A 19,754-nucleotide genomic window follows, 5' to 3' on the forward strand; every position below is an offset into this window, starting at 1 on the left:
CAAAACCATTGCGCACATTAAGAAATGAAAGTTACGTCGCTACCATGCGCCGTGTGAGTCAGTATCCTATCCTCTTCTTAAATAATTGAAAACATGAAAAAAAAAATACACAGAACCCTTTTTTATTTTATCCTCTCTTAATTATTCGTCACTCAATTTTAATTTCTCGCCGAGTTTTTCGTCCAGGTGGCGACTGACACCGCTCTTGCTACTCATCCTCACCGTTGATCCACGCGCCGTCACCACGCTTCTGATTTTCCGGTATTGTTGAATCGCTTTTCCTTCTTTTTCGATCTTAGATTTGCTCTTAGTGAATGGAAACTGACACTTCGAAATCTGTCTTTGCTTTGTTTGATTTGAGTGTGTTTGTTCATGATTTGATTTCGTGGTTTTGATTTTCTTTCTCATGCATTTGCAAGTAACTGAGAAACTTTGCTGTTTTTTTTTTTGGAGTTGTGAATCTGTTTGAGAAATTGCTTGTTGATATTGCGTATGTGTGTTGTGCTGTTGGTAGTTGTTGCATTGAAGTAGTGATCTTATTTTTTCTTTTGGTTGAGTGAATCCATAGGTTTTTTAGTTCGTGTTCATCAGATTGGTAAGAAAATATTGATATATAGGTTAGTAAAGGATGACGGCTTGTGTTTGGTTCTGGTGAGAATAATTGATTCTGGGCAAATTGATTGTGGTTAAATTTTTGCAAAAGTGAGTAAAAATTAAGCTTATGTATAGACTCAAAAGTTATGAATCCTAGCTTCAAATAGAATCAATTTTGAAAAACAAAATCAGTTCTACTTGAGAGCAATCAAACATATCAAAATCAATTATATCCAGAATCAATTTTAAGTGCTCCACCAACCGTTGAATCAAATATACAGCGAAAGTATATGTAAATACTTGGAACAATTTTGATATTTTTACTAGAAATGAAGTGTATGTTTGGATTGACGGTGGACAAAATTGATTTTGACAGAATTGAGTTTGATAGAGTTTATTTTAACATAATTGAGTTTAGCAAAACTGATTTATGTAAAAGTGAGTTGAAAAGTAAATTTTAGTGTAAAAAATTATGTTTAAAACTCATAAGCTACAAATTCTAGCTTCAAGTAGAATTAATTCTAGAAGCAGAATCAATTCTACTTTAGAAGATCCAAACAACTCAAAATCATTCCAGAATCAATACTACATCTTTAGAATTTCTTTTGACTCTTCCAAAAGTCAAACCATGCCAGAAATCAATTACTTTATGGCCCCCTTTTTAGCTGGTATTTTGGATTACATATTCTACATGTTTTTGGAGCATCTAGAAACTTGTGCTAGTCTGAAAGTGTATTTTGTTTGTTGGAGATTGTCCTTGCCTTAGCTTTGAAGGCTTTGGTAATTTGTAAATTTGTAAATTCACTGTTAAATGTTCTTTTGTTATCTTACTTCTTTTAAAAATTATTCTTTTGTTATCTTATTGACATTGAAGTCGAACTTGTTCAACCGAGCATATTCTGTGTTTTGATTTTTGAAGAGTCTAAGTAAGTGCATAAGAAAATGTTGTTTAAAAAGTTAAACTGAAGGACTTTAAAACTAAGGAAAATCAATCTGATTGTTGATTTTGTTTGGTTGAAAAGGCTGTAGCTTTTGTTCTTCTAAGAGGAGGAAGTCATATATATAAATCATTTATGGCGTGCCGATGAGCAGAACTGATGTTATTTGCAGTAGAAGGTGGAGGATTCTTCTCTGCTTCGGCTTCAGGGTATAGCAAGGGCCTGAGCCTACTCCTTTTGGGACAGAGGAATGAGGATAAACCCATGAGAGTTGCACCCTGGAACCAGTACCAGTTGGTAGACCAAGGATCTGACCCTGAACTCCAGCTGGCTTCCACAAAGAATCGCCTTTCCCGCGGGTGTGCCTCCTTTGTTTGCTTTGGTCGCACTTCCGCAGGGCTTGATAATCCGTCACCACTTAAAGTGGGCCCTGCCCAACAGCATGATGTTTCGCCGGGGCTACCGGTTTCTAATGATGAAAAGGATCCCTCTGCTCATGTAGATGATACTAATGATGGTATAAAGGTCACACTTAAAAGTAGCATTAAAAGGCCACAAAGTAATAAATCAGTTTCTGTTGAGGATACTAATGAACAAGAAGCATCAGGTGGACATGGAGCATGTACTACTCCTTGTGATCAAACAGAAAGAAGAAGAGTGCAGTGGACAGATGCTTGTGGTAGCGAGCTTGTTGAAATACGAGAATTTGAGCCCAGGTATTTGAATTTTTATTTTATATACAAGTTGTAATGAAAGGAATAATTTTTCTCTCTGTACAATTATATAATTTTAGAGGCCTTGTTTACCCGATTATATTGTTAGAACTTAGAACGTTGGAGCTCCTGATACATTATTTTGTGTGATTGATAGAAGTGCATGAGATTTGCTAGAATGGGCTTCTTCATTTTCCTTTTTTTATTTTTAAATTGCAGATCCTAAGTCTTTGTATTCATTGTGATGACTGATAAGTGAAACTTTTAGCATTTAGCTTGAGGCTGAGTTGAATTAAATTGGTTTTACTTCTGAGAGATGAAGGGTAAACTGAATTCTAATTAGAGAACATGCACATAGAGCTTTCCCAAGCTCAAAGTAATTTTATATTTTGTTCATTCCAAATTGTATTGGGTTCAACTGATGCTGGATGATTAAACTGGTAGATCTTAAATCTAACTTTGTCTTTGCATAGGTATACAAATCTTCTTACAATTTCCCTTTGAAAATTAAAGGCAACGAGATATTTGTTGTGGATTAGTAATCCTCTAAAGTTTGAAGCTTTCCTGTCTTGATATATGTTTTCCTAAATCTGAGACTAAAAGCCATTGTTTCTTAAGTGGTCTATCTGTTTTGTATTCTTAGAAGATGATTTTAGATACATTTGGAATGACTTAATTTATTCTTTCAAATTTGGATTGATTTCTTTTTATTTATTTTGGAATTTTATGATGAAGCAAGGAGTGGCGCTTCTGTTGCCATGTGCTTTCCTGAAGTTTTTGGTGTCTGTGATTGGAGGTGAATAGCAATATTTGTTTTTGGGAATTTCAACATTTCTTGCATGCTTTTACATGATGTTTGATTAGTGGGTATTGTAACGTGGTTTCTTGGAACTAGGACAGTTTTGTTATTTTGATTTTATTTCTCAATATGTTTGTTTTTTGTTTTTGACCTATTATTACTAAAAAAAAGGGGGGGGGGGGTCTTACCCTCTATTACTGTTCCTATTCCATTATGATCGAATTTGTTTTGTTGTCCTCAAGAAATGTTTAAACAAAAAAGATTCATAAATTTTCCCCTTTTTCTTGCTTTCTTTCTGTGAATGTTATTACTTAATTTCTGCTATTTTTTATTTTACTTTATTGATCTGTCCAGACTTGATGTCATTATCAACTATACCCGACTGGCCGACTTTCTACTTAGAATTTTCTGTGTTATGACTATGCACATAATGTATATTATAGTTCAATACCATATGCATTTTGGCCATTTCTTTAGCGTATAAACCTATATTACCTCTATGATCTTCTGTGGTTTTATCTACTTTTTGTGTATGGAGAGTTTGATCAATTGAGTAAGTTCAGCAATATTCTTTGCTGTATCTTTAGGATAATCAAGACGGATTTAATTTTAGTATGATTTGATTTGTGTTTATTGTAGTAGTTTTCCTGATTATTTGGACAACAACTATTGTAATTTCTTCTATGTAAACAGTCCTAGATTAGAGTAATAAACATCAAAGTATTTTTCCTGATTACTTTCTACACGGTATTATCTTAGCCTTTCTAAGATTTGTTAGACCACTCGTTATTAGGCCACTCTGGTCACGCCCGAGATGTCTAGTCCTAGGAGTGAGAGGGTCTGATAGAAGTCCCACATTTGATGAGATATAACTTTGAAAATTGTTTACAATTGGGAGCCATCTGTTTCAAGTATATCACAAATTAGGCCTTTATTGCATTAAATGCGTTTGTTAATGACCTGTCCTATGCCTTGATAGATTGACAACCATTGGTTTGTGTATAATGTTATACATGTTAATATATGAGTTGGTTGTGGTAAAATTTCTGACATTATTTATCATTTTTTCCTTTTTATATTTATGTTTTATTATCTGCCTGTAATTGATTGATTCCTTACAATGAAATTTGTCATTCAACTGCAGTGAAGTGGATGGATCAGATGATGAATATGATCATGGAAATGACAGAACTTGTTCCTGTACGATAATGTAAATTGAAGTTTCATTAAGATTATTGGGTCATTCGTAGGGATGTTCACTGCTGCTAACACAATCTATCACTCAGTTAAAGGCAAAAGGAGTGAAGAATTTTTGGTCCTTTGAAGATATATACACACCAACAACATCTTGCTTGAGTGATTGTTTGTTTGTGTCTCTTCTACCATTACTTGCCGCGGCTTCAAGTTTTGTTCCTAATACCTCTCATCAATTTGTTGTATAATTCTTGTGTGAATTCTTTGCTTTGATTCATCATTTTTATGCTACTTCATGTTCTTATTTATAAGGATCAACAATTTTTTAGTTCTATGCTCTGTCTTATGGAAAGATCATACAAATATAAGCTTTTGTAAAGTATCAGTTTGACTGTTGTTGACAAACTTGTGATAAGGATTTTTTTTTGAGCCATTGCTTTATAGGCTGTTGTGAGATTGTGTTGGATTATTAAGTGTAGGAAGAAAAGTGAGGGTTCATTCATAGTTTCTAAAGGATCGACTAGATTTCTTGAAATTTGTGGTTTGGAGAATACCAGTTGTGTCGAATATTTCTTGATTGATTTGATACCTGTGTTCTAGATAAAAGCAAAGCTGAGAATAAAATTGCTGAGCCGATTGATTCTCTTGTATGTGGTGCATTCTCTCTCATATTTCAGTCTCTTATATTTCAAATTCGGTTCAAGTTGCACAAGGAAGGTTGTTGGTCACGTTCTTCTGTTCTTTTATTGATTGGGATCAAAGTGAACCAATAAACTGATTGTGTTCAACCATACTATAAGATTATATGGATAATGGAAAAAAAATGATAATTATCAAAGAATGATGGAAAGGTTCCTTGTAATGATCTTTCAATTTTCTTTTTGCTCTTCACAAACTACAACGGGTAACAATTTGTTTGTTTGCTGTACCCAAAAACCCTAGATGGATGTGTAATCTAAGAGGTTAGATGGTGGAGACGACCATGTAGTTACATCGGGTGACTTTTGGAAGCCCGTGATGCATGACTAAGTTTGGGGCATGATTGATTAGATTAGTAATCTTAAAAAGTAGTAAGTGAGATTACACTAGTAATTTCAAAAATAGTGAACCATATGCATGAAATTATAACTCAATCTTTTTGGTTAAAAAATTAAATATTCTCAAGGCTATCTGATTCTATGATGGTTCTTAAATGACTATGTTACAGCAGAGGAGTAATACCATGATAACCGAGAAAAAGTTCTCCTAATAGCAGATCGTTAGTACCATCATGGCATCATTGTAGGAGAAAACCCGAATACCATGATAACTTAGAAAAAGTTCCGCAAAAAACACGACATCAGTGACATCATTGTAGGAGAAACCCCGAAGCCAACTCTTCTTGGATAAAACCATCAACAACAATCCTTCTACCAGAGTTGCAGCTATCATCAACATTAAATTTCACAAGACTTGGTTGTGGAGGTTTTCAAAACACCACATTCCTGACCTTGTCATTTGTTCCCTTTCCAAGCAAATAATGATCTGTATCCTCTTACAAGTATGAATGTATCTAAGCACATAATGCTTCTTTCATTATTTTTTATCCAAAATTCTTAGATTTCTCCATCTCCATATCTTCACAAAGCTGCAAGAAAATCTTGAAAAAGCTAGGAATGAAGATTTTCTTTTATCTAATCTGTAGGTGTGGATACTGAAAAGAATTATCAAATGTATCTGATAGAGATAGTTTTTCAAATGTCACGAGCTAAGTGACAATCCTTTAAGCAATGAAGCACATCTTCATTAGTTAAAGTGAAACTGCCATAGAAAGTACTAGTAGCGATATTGTACTTTTTTAACATTAGTGATATGGAGTACTTCATAGGGACAGAGCAAAATAGAATGTTGAGTCTTTGTAGGCATCTTTATTCTCCAAACCCATTTCCAATTCTTTATTGCTTTTCAAGTTCTATTGCGAGCCAATAAGTAATTGTAATCGGGTTTACAATAAAGGCATTGATGAGCTAAAGGAGCAAGCAGAACGGAAAGAACGTAAGTTCCCAACTCGTAGAAAGAAAGTAAATCAATGGTCCGAGAGAAGCCTAATCCAAGAATGCTGAATCCTGGACGGGAGAAGCTGCTAACAAGAGGTTAGCTGCACCTTTCATGTATCTCCTCATTATAAATAACAGAATACATGAACACAAAAATAATACTAATGGTTGAGATTGTAATCCTTTATGTCGAAGCAACATATTAGAGGTTGTTTGACACAAGATTTCAACTTAGACTAAAATAAGTATTTTGGATTTTAGTAATTTTGGACTTTGCTTAAGAAAGAAAACAACCTAAAACTATAAATAGAGTGAGTAACCTTTATTATTGTAACAGTTGAGAATTTGCAGTTGCAAAGTGAATGAAATTTCAGTTTGAAAGCAGAGAGAAACTCCGTAGAAAATATTCTTCTTTTGTTCAAACCTTAATTTCTCTATTTTCCAATTTCATCTTTTTCTTTCTTCCTTCTTTCATTGTCATTGTGTAGCAATAACAATCTTGTTCATCAAGATTGATTGAAATTCTCCACAAGTTTTGGTGGATTTCCAACATCTGATATCTAAAGCACTGACTGAGCAATTCTTGGAAGAAAATCACGATGGTGATGAATTGTCCAAACAGACACTTTCCGGCGAGTCTTCCGATTCTGAAAGTTGACAACTATGAAAATTGGTGGAAGTAGATGAAAGTTGTTTTCTGTTATTAAGATCTTTGGAATCTTGTGAAGAAAAGAGTAACACCGCTGGCAGAAAACACTACGGGTGAAAAAAATGTTGCACACAAAAAATTGAAGAAGAAGAGTTATAGAGCTCTCTTTATAATTCATCAATGAGTGAATCCAGATAATTTCGAAAAAGTGAGTGATGTAGAATCTGCAAAATAAGCATGGAAAATTCTAGAAAAGTCGTTTGGAGACGCAGAAAAGGTGAAAGAGGTGAGGTTACAAACTCAAAAAAGAATATATGAATTGCTTCAAATGGAAGAAAGTGAAAGCATAGCTAATTTCTTCACCAGGGTTATGGAACTGGTAAATCAAATCAAGGTATGTGGAAAAGTGTTGACATCAAGATCAGTTGTTGCAAAGATCTTGAGATCACTGGTTCCAAAGTTCGACCACGTGGTAGTTGCCATAGAAGAGTCGAAAGACTTGTCAACATTGACAAATAAAGAGCTTCAAGGGACACTTGAATCTCATGAATAAAGAATGACTGAAAGAGTTGTAAGAAAGTCGAAGAGTGACGTGGCTCTGCAGGCTTAATCAACAAAAGAAAAGAAAGACAAAGGAAGTTGGAATGATAATAAAGGTAGAGAAGGCTACAATAATTCGATTGGTCGAAATGAGCAAGAAGGAAGCTGGTCGAATCAGAGAAAACCCTCATACCAAAGCAACCAAAGAGGTGGTGTTGCAAACTGAGGAAGAGGTGGTGGTCGAAAACCTGACAAAAGTCACATTCAGAGTTTCAATTGTCAGAAATATGGTCACTATTCTAATGATTGTCTATAAAAACAAAAGAATCAATAAAATGATGCAAAGTTTGCAAAGCACGAAGAAGAAGAAGAGATGATGCTGATGGTCACAACAAGAGATGAAGAAAAATTCAAAGACCAATGGTACTTGGATTCAGGATGCTCATCACATATATTTAATGTCATTTATCTTTACTTTCTTATATTTTCATTTTTGTTTAATGTCATTTATTTCATTTTACATACTTGTCATTTACTAAAGTTTTTTTCAATTAAGTTTTGCGTTTATGTTGTCTTTGTACAAACAGTTTCTTTTAATTCACACACTACTTTCCACACAAGATCTCTACACGAATCGCTCCCGAGATTTTTTGAGTTAATCTTATAAACACAATAAACTCGTGATTGTTTATAAAAAAACACCGATAAATACATATATTTAAAATTAGAGTAACAATAGAGAATAATGTTAAAATCAATAAAGAAAGAATAAAAGAATATGGAGTGAAAACGACAGAGAAAAAACAATGAAAAAATTGCACTAAGAGATTCATAGTTTTTTTTAATATAATATTCAATTTTTTTCTATTTATGCATTTAAAACACATTTATTTTATTTTTAATTATAATAAATTGTAAAGGATAAAAATAAATTTTAGTTAAAAGAATAAAAAAAGAACTAGTTAAAAGTCATAAGCTCATATTAGTTCAAGTAACTTAAAAAAAAAGCCATAAGTTAGAAAAAAATATCTAGAAACTCATGCCAAAATATAGTCATCAAACATAATTTTTTCTATTGATATCAAATAAAGTTAAATTTACTGTACTATCTATTTTTCATAATTGTATAATTATCCAAACCTCTTTAAAAATATCCAAGGGAGAATATATTTTCATAAGTCAAAGAATAGCCAAAATCCAATGGTTGATATTGTACCTCAAATCTCCACTCCATTTAACTCAAACCACTTTTCAATGGAAACTTGGACATACCTTGTCCACACACACTTATCCATTGATTTTGATAACACCATGTTCATAAGAACAGAAAATAGAGATAAATAACACAACAAATAAATTTCAAAAATTTTTTAGTATCATCAATCCCCTCAAAAAATGTCTGTAACATCTTCAATTCCATGCATCAAAATCCCAACAACTTCTTCATCATGTGCATCTTCATCAACCTCATCTTATTCTTTTAGATTCTCTTCTCTCAAACCCTATGCTGTTACTGTAAGAAACTCTCAGAGTGAAGGTCCTTTGAGAAGACCAATGGCTCCTTCTGTGAAAGAACCATCTAATCTTCCTCAACCCTTGAAACCCTCACCTCCTTCTCAGTCTCCACCACAACCTCAGAAACCAAGTTCTCTTGTTGTTGGGGATGATAGAAGTGTTGTTACATTAGAGTTTCAGAGACAAAAGGCTAAGGAATTGCAGGAGTATTTCAAATTGAAGAAGCTTGAACAAGCGGCAGATCAAGGTCCCTTTTTTGGATGGATTGCCAAAAATGAGATTAGCAATGGAAGGTAAATTTTTTCAATTTTTTAAACCTTATAAGATGCCCATAAGCTGTTTGTGAAAATAGTTTGACTTTTTTGTTTTGTTTTTTGTTATAGAATGATACAAATAGTTTATACATAAGCAATTGTACGATAAGTGCTTATGTTATCAGAGTTTAATTAAGGTGTTTATCTGGTTATGAGTTAATTTTGAGTTTCTGCTGGGATGTGCTGTTCATCTAAATATTGATTGAAATGATCTTTAACATCCGTATAAGTTGTTTTGTGGCAATAGTCTAGCAAATTTTGAGGGATGTTAATTCCAAATTTATTACTTTTTTTGCATCCTTTTAGACTAATGTGATCACCTCTGTTCGTCGGTAGTTATGACAGAGATGAATGAAAATCGAAACGATTATGATGAGAATAACTCACTTAAGTTGGTGCTTATTAATTAATGAGAGTTTAGTTCTAGAATTGTTGCAACCAGTGTAGGACTAGATTGTAATGTGAGTAATAAAGTGCGAACTACTTGAATTTGCTGACATGTTCCTCATTTCTTCTCTAGCACAAGGGATGCCTGATGAAGTTATATAGAGGAAAAACCACCTAACATATCATGAGCCATCATTTCCACAAGCTTAAGCAATTAAAAGATGAATGGTGTTTATATATTAATAGTACACTTCGGCCACAGCTTTTGTTTCATGGTGTGGCTCAGCTACCTTGTGGAAGAAATTTCACATGCATGTCCTTTAAAAAGTTTTACATTACTTGGACATCAAGACTAAGTTTAGTTTATAATCACCACACTTCCTCTACTCCCAAGGCGTCTTTTACCAAATGACAAACCTCACGAGTGTTTACACAAGGCCCATAGCGAACAATACATCTGAAAAGCGGTGCAGCTGATCTTCGTCTCTAATATTGATGTTGATCAAGTGATTAAGTATCCAAAATACCTTGGAAAGCATAGCTTTTGCAGCACCCTTTTCTCCTTCAGTCATTATTTATACTTAATATTGATGTTGATTATGTGACAAAGTAACCAAAGCACCTTGGAAAGTATAGATTTTGCAGCATTGTTTTCTCCTTCAATGGTTATAATTATACAGCTGTTGACTATGTGATATTCCAAGGCTAATTTCATCTCAAAGAAGCTTTTTTTAGATGCTTGTGTTTACAGCTGTTGACTAATGATTTGTATTCTTTTTGAAATGATTATCTATAATCTTTTGTGGACTATCTGTATTTATAATTAATCTGGAATTGATTCATGTTTCTTCAGGTGGGCAATGTTTGGTTTTTCTGTTGGATTGCTAACCGAATTTGCGACGGGCTCAGACTTTGTTGATCAAGTGAAGATCCTTCTCTCCAATTTTGGGATATTAGATTTGGATTGAATATAGTAACTTTATATAAAATACATTGTCAATAGTTTATTGTTGCTTTTGAATGTCAACAACGTTTATCAAATTGTTTCATCTTCATATATAGCAAGCAAGCTTGCTTTATTATGAAGTTAAATAACAATAATGTGATTAACCTTTTCGATTATGCACATTTCTTGCTTTATATATGGCAAAAGTGTGAGCTACACACTGTTATAACAATCTCAAGTTAACTTAACAAAAAATTATGATGGTTAGAATAGTAATACAATGCTCATCTCAAGAACAGATAACTAATAAACTATTAGTGTGAAACATGTGGCATGTATATGGAAATCTAAAGTGGCTATTTACATTTTGATTTGGAGTTGTTTATGTTTCTATACTACAAAGGGCTTGGTGGAATAGGATATGGATTCTTTACATTTATGCTAACGTTTAGAATAAATATCCTATTAACTTTAACAACCAATATGGAGTTTTTTGATTTGAACTTGTGAACCGAGTTGGATTTAGATAAGTGGCTCTAAAGAGAGACATATAGGTTGGGAAAGTTATAAGCTGGAACCGACATGAATGCTATCAGCAAATACTAGATGATCAAGTCAGTAAGTAAATGATTGAGAGGTTTTGAGATAGAAATACAACAATTATGGGAAGACTGGAGTAATGAGGGACATTATGAGCATCAAAGACCTCCGCAATTAAGTATGTGTTGAGATGGATATGATTCAAACAATGGTTCCTTATGGTTTGAGATGAGAGGAGGAATTATGGAATTGTAGGAAATTCAAAGAGAATTACCCTATAGACCAGGGTGAAACGACGGATTTTTAAGTCATGGAGAATCTGAGAAGGATTTGACCACAGTGAGGTAATGATTTGTTGGACAGTGGAGGATCTCAGTATGATTTTCATGGAATTCAAAGTTAGACGAGGAGTCTTTGAGTAATGAACAATCCAAGGAGGACTTTCGTGGTGGCCAAGCTAAAATGAAGAGTCCTTAGGCCATGTATAATCCAGGTCACTTTGAGGATGATTGTGGTAGATAACTTCATTGTGTTTTATGGTGTGTATGCATCTTGTTCATGGCGGGGTCTATAAACTCAAATGACTTTCGAACTTGACGAAGTGTGTGTTTGGTTCTGTGGTGAAAATAATTAATTTTGAATTAAATTATTCTAGTTAAACGGTTATGTTTGGATAAATTTATTTATAAGTGATTTAAACAATTACTTTCAATGTAAAAATCATGTTTAAACTCAAAAGCTACAAATTCTAGCTTTAGTAGAATCAATTTTGGAGGCAGAATCGATTCTACTTTAGAAGAATCAAACCCCTTAAAATCATTTCAAAATCAATTCTACACATCTAGAATTTCTTTTTCCTCTTCAAAAGGCTAAACCAAACATATACAAAAGGGTTTTAAGGGTTTCTACACATCTAGAATTTCTTTTTCCTCTTCAAAAGGCTAAACCAAACATATACAAAAGGGTTTTAAGGGTTTCAAACGTTTGGTTTCTTTTTGCCACGAGACATAAATATTTGGGTTATATTTGTTTTTTAGGTCATTGTGAATAGTTGGATCAAAAAATATCTTTTTTTTCCTATCCATTCATTAATTCAATATATAAATATGCCTATTTCTACTTTTAAGGGACTTCTTCACTTCATTTCTTAGATTCTCTGCATTATGCTTTTCTCTAAGAGAGCCATACAATTTGTCCTTGAGAGAGAGATAGTGTCATACTATTTGTGCTTGAGGAAATTTGACACTCACCTAACTTAGCTAAGACTCTAGGCCAAATCCGTTGAACAAGAACCCACTAGATCAATGAATATGAGATCAAGGAAAATCCGTTAATCGAGCAATCCTCTGGTTAACAGATGAAACAAGATTTAGATATGCACTCTATCTCTAAGTTTTGATGATAATAACACATATATTTTATATGTAAACAATTTTGTTTCTAACGGTTTCTTAAGTGTGCAGATCAGAAATGTTTATTGATTCAGGACTGTTGTTCAAAGAATCATCAGAAATATGCTCGGCACGTCAGAAATGCTATTAACATCCTTCTTGAAAGAAACATTAATTGTTTTGAAGAATGCTCAATGTTAACCAGAAAGAAGATTTCCTGTGTAATTCTCAATGAGATACTGCTTTAGAAGTCTCAAGTATCTCCAGAAGAAATAAGAAGATGTTGCTCCAAGATCTGAAAACAAATATACATCAAATACAAGCTTTTGTTTCAAAATATCAAAAGTCAAGATGTGCTCGTCAGAAGAGCTGTTTCTTCTAACTCTGATAACATAGTCAAGATCAGCTGATAAAGGGTCAAGATCAGAAGTGAGGAATAGTTGTCATGACTCAAAGTTTAGATATTAAGAATTGTCTTCAGAAAAGTCGTTGCTTTATATATATGAAACGTGAAAACATTGTTCTACTTCTGAAAGACATTGACATTTGGCATGAAACTTCATCTGAATTCTTTCTAATCTTTCAAATCAAGTATCTTATATATCTTCCATATATCCTTAAGTCTCATATCTTAAGTCATGCGTTGTTTTTTTCAAAAAGGTTGTTGCTATTTCTGAAAGACAAGGTTCTGTTTCCAATGACTCTGATGATCTTATGCTATCATAACAAAGTAGTTTACGACTACTCATCAAAAAATTCATCAGAAGAAGTTGATCTCTTCCAAGCTTATTACTTCAGATCAGAAGTACATCATTTGAAGATAAGATCAAGAAACTTTCTCAAGAGGATCTCAGCACAACAGTATGTTTAACAAATCCACTATTACAAAGACGTTTGTACTATTCAGAAGTTGTCTTCCATGTTTTCATGATAAAGCTCTAAGTTACAGGAAAAGGAAGTAACATGTTGTACTCTCCAACATCTACTCTCAATACTATCCGTTGGAAAGTAACCGTTGATATTGGAAAGGACTCTTCTATCCTCACAACATCTCTTTCTCTTTGAAGACTATAAATGAAGGTCAAATATCTCAGAAGAAAAGCTGCTTAAGTCGAAATACTCAAGTGAAGCAAAAGATGATGCTAAAGTTATGAAAGTTGAAGCCAAACAAAAAGAGAGAGAAAATATGAAGAGAAAGAAGAGAAAGAAAAGAAAGAAGAATACTATAAGATGCTGCCCAAATACTTATCAAATACATCTTTGTAGAATCATGTAAAAGTAAGGAGTTGTTGCTCATAACTTGCTTAACACTTTTGTTTTATATCTCTTGCACTTAAACATTAATCAACTTATAAGAAGCAATCATGTAAACACAAACATTAAGCAACTGATAGTTCTTTGTTCCTTGAGTGACTAGTGTTAGTCTGTATACTCAATAAAATTTTGACAGAGTGTCATTGTGCAGAAATCTCCTCCAAGGGACCAGTTGGGTCAGGATCCTTAAGGAGTCAATGATCGTTGTATTTCTTAGAGGACCAATTAGGTCATAATACTTAAGAAATCACTAACTTATTGATCATTGCTTTGATAGTGGATTAAGTCATTTTCTAAGGCAAAATCACCTTGGCGGGTGGACATGATTAACCTTTTATAAGGTGAACCTGGATAACATGAATGTGTCATTTTTATCTTCATTGCACACTTTATTGTATATCTTTAATGAATAGTATTTCTAAAGGAAAATGTTTTGAAAATCCAATTCAAACCCCTTTTTCTTGTGTTTTTCTCTACCAGAAAGGACGTTCAAAGTTTACTTAGAAAGTAAGAAATGTAATCCACTAATCGATCTAAACTTTGACTAGTGAATCTAAGGCGTAATTTTTTTTCTTTGCGCTAAAGGAAGACAATATGCTAATACAGAAATCCTTCAAATATTGGATTAGGGACTCAATTGAAAACTATAAATAAGACATTTATGTTTCATTTTTGGAAGATCTTGGAACTTTAGAATTTGTATATATTAATACTATATTAGTGAGAGGCAATGTGTTAGGAGTTTGATGTCACTTTGTCACAAGGAGAGTTCCAAATAGTTTTGATGTGGATACTTGCTTCTCGTTGAGAGACCATCTGATTCTATTTCACATCATCTACTTATTCTATCATGCTACCATGACAACATATATCTATGATCTCTCTTGTAGAAACTAGATGTAATTTAACTCTTATGTATTACTCTTAATTGTTTGATTATATATTTTGGTTATACATTAATATTGATGCGTGTTCTTGAGTTTAATGCAGGTTTTAACCCAATCAGTTATAACCTAATATATGGATTTTAATTGTTATTGAAAAATACATTTTCAGTCTAGATAAAGAACATTCATATATCAAATGCTAAACTTTAAAGATAAATTTAGGTTTAATATTCATACACAATATCATTTGTATTGATTAATTTAGTTGAGAAATCGTCGATTAAACAATAGGATCAATCTCACAATATTATTTAGACATGAATAATATGCGTTGAGCACCGCATGATAATATGAAATGTTAACTAAAATATCTATGTTGATCAATGAGAATGTCTATGCTTATGGTTATTAAAGTCTAATTCTTATATATTTCTATCATAGTTAAATCTTAATTTAATTTTATTTCTTATTCTAAAATCAAAATGTAAGCCCTTTTTCACTTAAAACATAACATTTAGTGAAAGGATTTTATTACATCAGTCCCTGAGGAAAAAAACAAAAATACTTACTTTTGATACTTTGTTAAAATGATATTGTTGCTAAAGACTGTTGTTTAGATATTACAAGCATAGGAATAATCTTTATCATTGTAAGTAATTGTGCACATTTGTTCATAATATTGTATAACCTTATTTGTTTAATCCATCATACTTCTAATTTGTTTGGTTCTATTGTTGAACCGTGTTTATGCAAGAAAAAACCCTAAAGATCAATTATTATTTGGCTATGAGATTGAAAGAGTAGCTCGTACTTATGCTTCTCTTTATTCAAAACCTCTTATATTCGAAGACTCCAAGACAAATAAAGAAAAAATAAAAAATGATGGTGAAAATGGTAACAAAATTGAACAGTAAAAACAATGGTGGCATTTTGTGTCGTAATAGTCCAAGAAGACTAGTTCATATTGGAGGATGTCCAATTAATTCTAGACAAATCGAAATTAAGACCGAATTGCTTCAAATTATTTATGTCAACTCTTTTACAAGTTTAGACCATGAAGATTTGTACACTCAATTTCCCCCCAAATTCTACGAGATATCTGGTACACTTTGAGCACCAGAGGAAGAAGAAATTTTCTTCCTGTGACTATTTCCACACTTGATGATTAGGAAAGAAAATAATTGGTACATGGACTAATCCGCACAATACTTGTCTGACTGAAATGTATTAGAAGAATTTTTTTTAACAAACTATTTTCTCAAAATAAGTTGATGGAGGCCAAAATCACCATTGTCGTCTTTTCCTCTGCAACGAACTTTTGCAACAACATAAGCTGTTATTAGATACAATTATAAGTAGTTCTCTAATGTCGATGAGTGTTGAAGATTCTATAGTAATCATAGAAAGAATGACATTTAATGACCATCAAGATGAATGCAACATAGACCAATGTTCATAAGTAATCTAGAATTAGAGTTGGGCATCACTACAAACTTGGACCAAAACAAGTTATTGACCTAAATTATGGAAGAATCATAAAAATAATTATCTATGCTTACATAAAAATTTAAAAAAAATCAAGAATCATCTAGTAAACACAAGCATATGTCATATTTTAAGCTTTGTACTAGGGATCATCCCACTGGTTACTGCCCTCCTGGGATGAATAGTTAAACTATCCGAATACTCATCAAAGGCTAGGATAATACCTAGGAAAGAATAACAACAATCAAAGAGAAAATAACCCTAATTTTTACCAAGGATGAAGTCAAGACGCTGATCCATAAAATAGATAACAATCATACAAAAATACAATTAGAGTCAACATCTACTAGCTAGAACTTTAAAATTGAAGAACACCCTGAATCAATTTATGCAAATTTCTATTGTCAATCAAAATAAAGTTGATGCCTCGGTAGTAAATATAGAACTACACGTGGGATATATATCCTAAAAATTATCTGATCAACAAGGAGGTACTTTCACCTCTAACACTTAAACAAATCCTAAGGAGCATTGCAATTTCATCACAGCAAGAAGCGGGATAGTAATGGGAGATGATACCCCTGAAGTTATTATTTAAATAAAAACACAAAAGGAAAAGTGAAGACAAAGAACTATAAATTCAATGAGAAAATCATCTAAGTAGAAGCCAACTACATCATCATTCAAAGAACTTTACCATTAAAAGCAACAAATCCAGGTCGAGTCACTTTAACTAGTTACCATGGGAAGCTTTAATATTGGAAAAACACTTTGATCTATGACTGAGTATCAATCTTATTTAACTTTCAGTAATCAAATTAATTAGTAATGTGGAACTAAAACAAACATTTATGGTGATCCAATTAATCGATAAGCTCATCATATGTCCAACGGGGATAACTGAACATGTATTGGTCAGAATCGACAAATTTGTATTCCTAATGGACTTTGTTATATTGCATACAAAAGAGGATGATGAGGTTTGTTGAACTAAGAATTCACATGTATTATAATTTATGTTGAAGAAAAATCCACAAGTGGTAAGTAAAATTATCGATCCAAATAGATTGTTTTAACTTCTACAAAACTAAGGTGATCATACTTGCAGTTAGCTAAACAAACGACATAAAGTGAAAGAAGGTACACATATCTTAATCTGATCAGATGTGTAATTATTGTGAAAATTGAATATACTAATTAGCATTTGAGAATTACAATGAGATAAATGATTAAGTCATTATCCGAATACTTTTACCTTTTAATGTGAATAATTCTTGTCTAAACCTATAATGATTCCTCTTATACCACAACTATTTTACAAAATAGTTGTGCACGATGTCTCATCACACAACCAGAATTATTTAATTATTATTCCCTAATGTCTTAGCTGAAGTCGCAACCTACAAAGTTTCGATGGAACATAAAATACCTATGCCACGAATGTAGATACCCTACTTCTAATGATTATAAAAAACCTCCTGATAATATTTAGCTTCAATAGCAGTATCCACAGTTAGTTCTCTAACACTATCTAGATATCACTTATCCCAAATTCTTAAACAAGAAAAAACCATTAATCATAAACTATTATTTGATAACTATAAGAAGTAGATTAATTAATATAGAAGATCTAAATAGACTACGTGGTCCACATTGATATGGGAAATTCATCTATGGGAATTGGGAACTTAATCTAAGAGAAATATCACTCAATCTTATGGAATTCATGAAAAATTAAATTTAAAGAAAGCAATTACATTTTACAAACAATGAAGGATAAAACCCTTATGATTATAATACTTCTCCCCTGCTCCAATGCTTCAGAACATGCCTCTTGTCTCATAAAATTCTGAACCCTAACAACTAAAGTTGGTGACAATTTTTTGGAAAATTATAATTTCTCAAAATCACATCGCTCTTCCCTAATGGTGCACCACAATTTTTTGATGTTGGTGACATGTCAGATTTGTAATAGTAAAAACGCACCATACTGTACAGGCATTGTATAACATCAAATTTAATCTTCAAGAAATAAATCCATATATACTTAATATGTGCATTAACAAAAGCAATGTAATATCTATAGACACAGTTGTAAAAAAAGGTGTAGGTCCCCATAAGTCAGTATGAACTAAGTCAAAAGGGGTTTTATAGGCAGATGAGACATGTAATTTATGAGCTTTACCTAAACAACACTATCCACAAATTTGAGGTACTTTTTATTAAAAAATTTGAAATTATACAAGTCAAATACAAATTTGACAGTATTAAAATTGACATGTCTTAACATATAATGCCACAAAGAAATATCATCATAAGATATACAATTCGTCAGGGCAGAGGAGTAATAATTAGGATTACTAGTATGGATATGGGAAACTAATCCATAAACGTTAGAGGATTCCAATTGAATATGAGGAAAGCAATAAAGAACTTTAGCATCCAGGAATATTTTAAGCACAACCTGCCTAGAAACTTGGGATTTGACAAAGCTTATGTTAGCATGAAATTCAAATGTCAAATTATAATCTTTGGCAAATTGTGAGATAGACATTAGGTTCCTAGTGATGGAAAGAATTTTCTGGAGCATTATCTTATAGTTAGGCAACCATTTTGAAGCAAATTGAGATGAACAAACAAATTTAATGGTGAGGTCCAAACCATTACCAATGCATGAGATTCAACTTATCCTTTTCTAAATATGGAACAAAATTATGCAGAACATAGTTAAGAAAGGTTATTTGATAGGATGCACCTGAATCAACAAACTATGCTTGAGATTCCAACTTACATGGCAATAAGAACTTCTCATTACAGAGAAGTTAGTTCTTTGTGGCAATAATTGTAGCTGGTTGAGTTACCTTCGTAGAATTTTCTCTGACTGAGTCAACCTGAGCTTGGGATCTTGCATTTCTTTGTGTAATATCAATAATAGCAGAAGGCACAAAATATTCATCACACATATGCCAACAATCAAGAACTCTATGCCCAAACTTGTCACATAGTTGATAAGTAGGTCTTGATCCCAAAGATCCATCCTTGGAACAAACTGGACCACGATCTCAATGATTGCTCACATATCCAAAAAAGAGAGTACCATTGTGATTGACTAATGATTCTAGATGCACAATATTTAGAAAAACGTTGGGGGACATGAGTTATTGTCTGAACTTATGATGTTGAACTTTTTGAACATACATAAACGCCTCAACATCATACATGGAGGGAGGTCCACATTGACCATAAACCCGCATAACGAATGAACCGTATTCCTCAGGGAGTCCATCAAGAACAACATTAATTTGATCTTTCTCAACGACTTTATTACCTACTGAAAGAAACGAATCATCGATAGCTTTGATGGGAAGAACAAATTCAGAGGTTGAGCGACTCACTTTCTTGGATGATTTGAGTTTGGTGCGTAGTTGACGAATGCACTCTTTCGTTACTTTAAGATTTTTTTGTATGTTTTGTCCCACATTTCATACAAGTGCTTACTGGTAATAACCCTA

At 32.7% G+C, this 19,754-nt stretch overlaps 2 protein-coding genes across 5 annotated transcripts; both read left to right on the forward strand.

The window, feature by feature from the left end:
* Nucleotides 1-50: 50 nt before the first annotated feature.
* Nucleotides 51-4,679, forward strand: LOC131631782 (uncharacterized). 4 transcript variants are annotated; one of them, XM_058902550.1, is made up of 4 exons: nucleotides 51-261; nucleotides 1,705-2,248; nucleotides 2,985-3,041; nucleotides 4,189-4,679. In XM_058902550.1, exons 2-4 carry the CDS (start codon nucleotides 1,797-1,799, stop codon nucleotides 4,256-4,258), a joined length of 579 nt encoding a protein of 192 aa, XP_058758533.1. In that variant the 5' UTR covers nucleotides 51-261; nucleotides 1,705-1,796; the 3' UTR covers nucleotides 4,259-4,679. The 4 variants fall into 4 exon arrangements, with proteins under 4 accessions (XP_058758533.1, XP_058758530.1, XP_058758532.1 ...); XM_058902547.1 differs by having other exon boundaries at nucleotides 58-261; nucleotides 1,617-2,248; XM_058902549.1 differs by having other exon boundaries at nucleotides 66-261; nucleotides 1,617-2,248; nucleotides 2,981-3,041.
* Nucleotides 4,680-8,739: 4,060 nt separating this feature from the next.
* Nucleotides 8,740-10,857, forward strand: LOC131631795 (light-harvesting complex-like protein OHP2, chloroplastic). Its single transcript, XM_058902566.1, has 2 exons — nucleotides 8,740-9,271; nucleotides 10,533-10,857. Exons 1-2 carry the CDS (start codon nucleotides 8,859-8,861, stop codon nucleotides 10,645-10,647), a joined length of 528 nt encoding a protein of 175 aa, XP_058758549.1. The 5' UTR covers nucleotides 8,740-8,858; the 3' UTR covers nucleotides 10,648-10,857.
* The last annotated feature ends 8,897 nt before the right edge of the window (nucleotides 10,858-19,754 follow it).

Source organism: Vicia villosa, unplaced genomic scaffold, assembly GCF_029867415.1.
Source record: "Vicia villosa cultivar HV-30 ecotype Madison, WI unplaced genomic scaffold, Vvil1.0 ctg.000863F_1_1, whole genome shotgun sequence".
In the NCBI taxonomy this organism is placed as follows: Eukaryota; Viridiplantae; Streptophyta; class Magnoliopsida; order Fabales; family Fabaceae; genus Vicia; species Vicia villosa.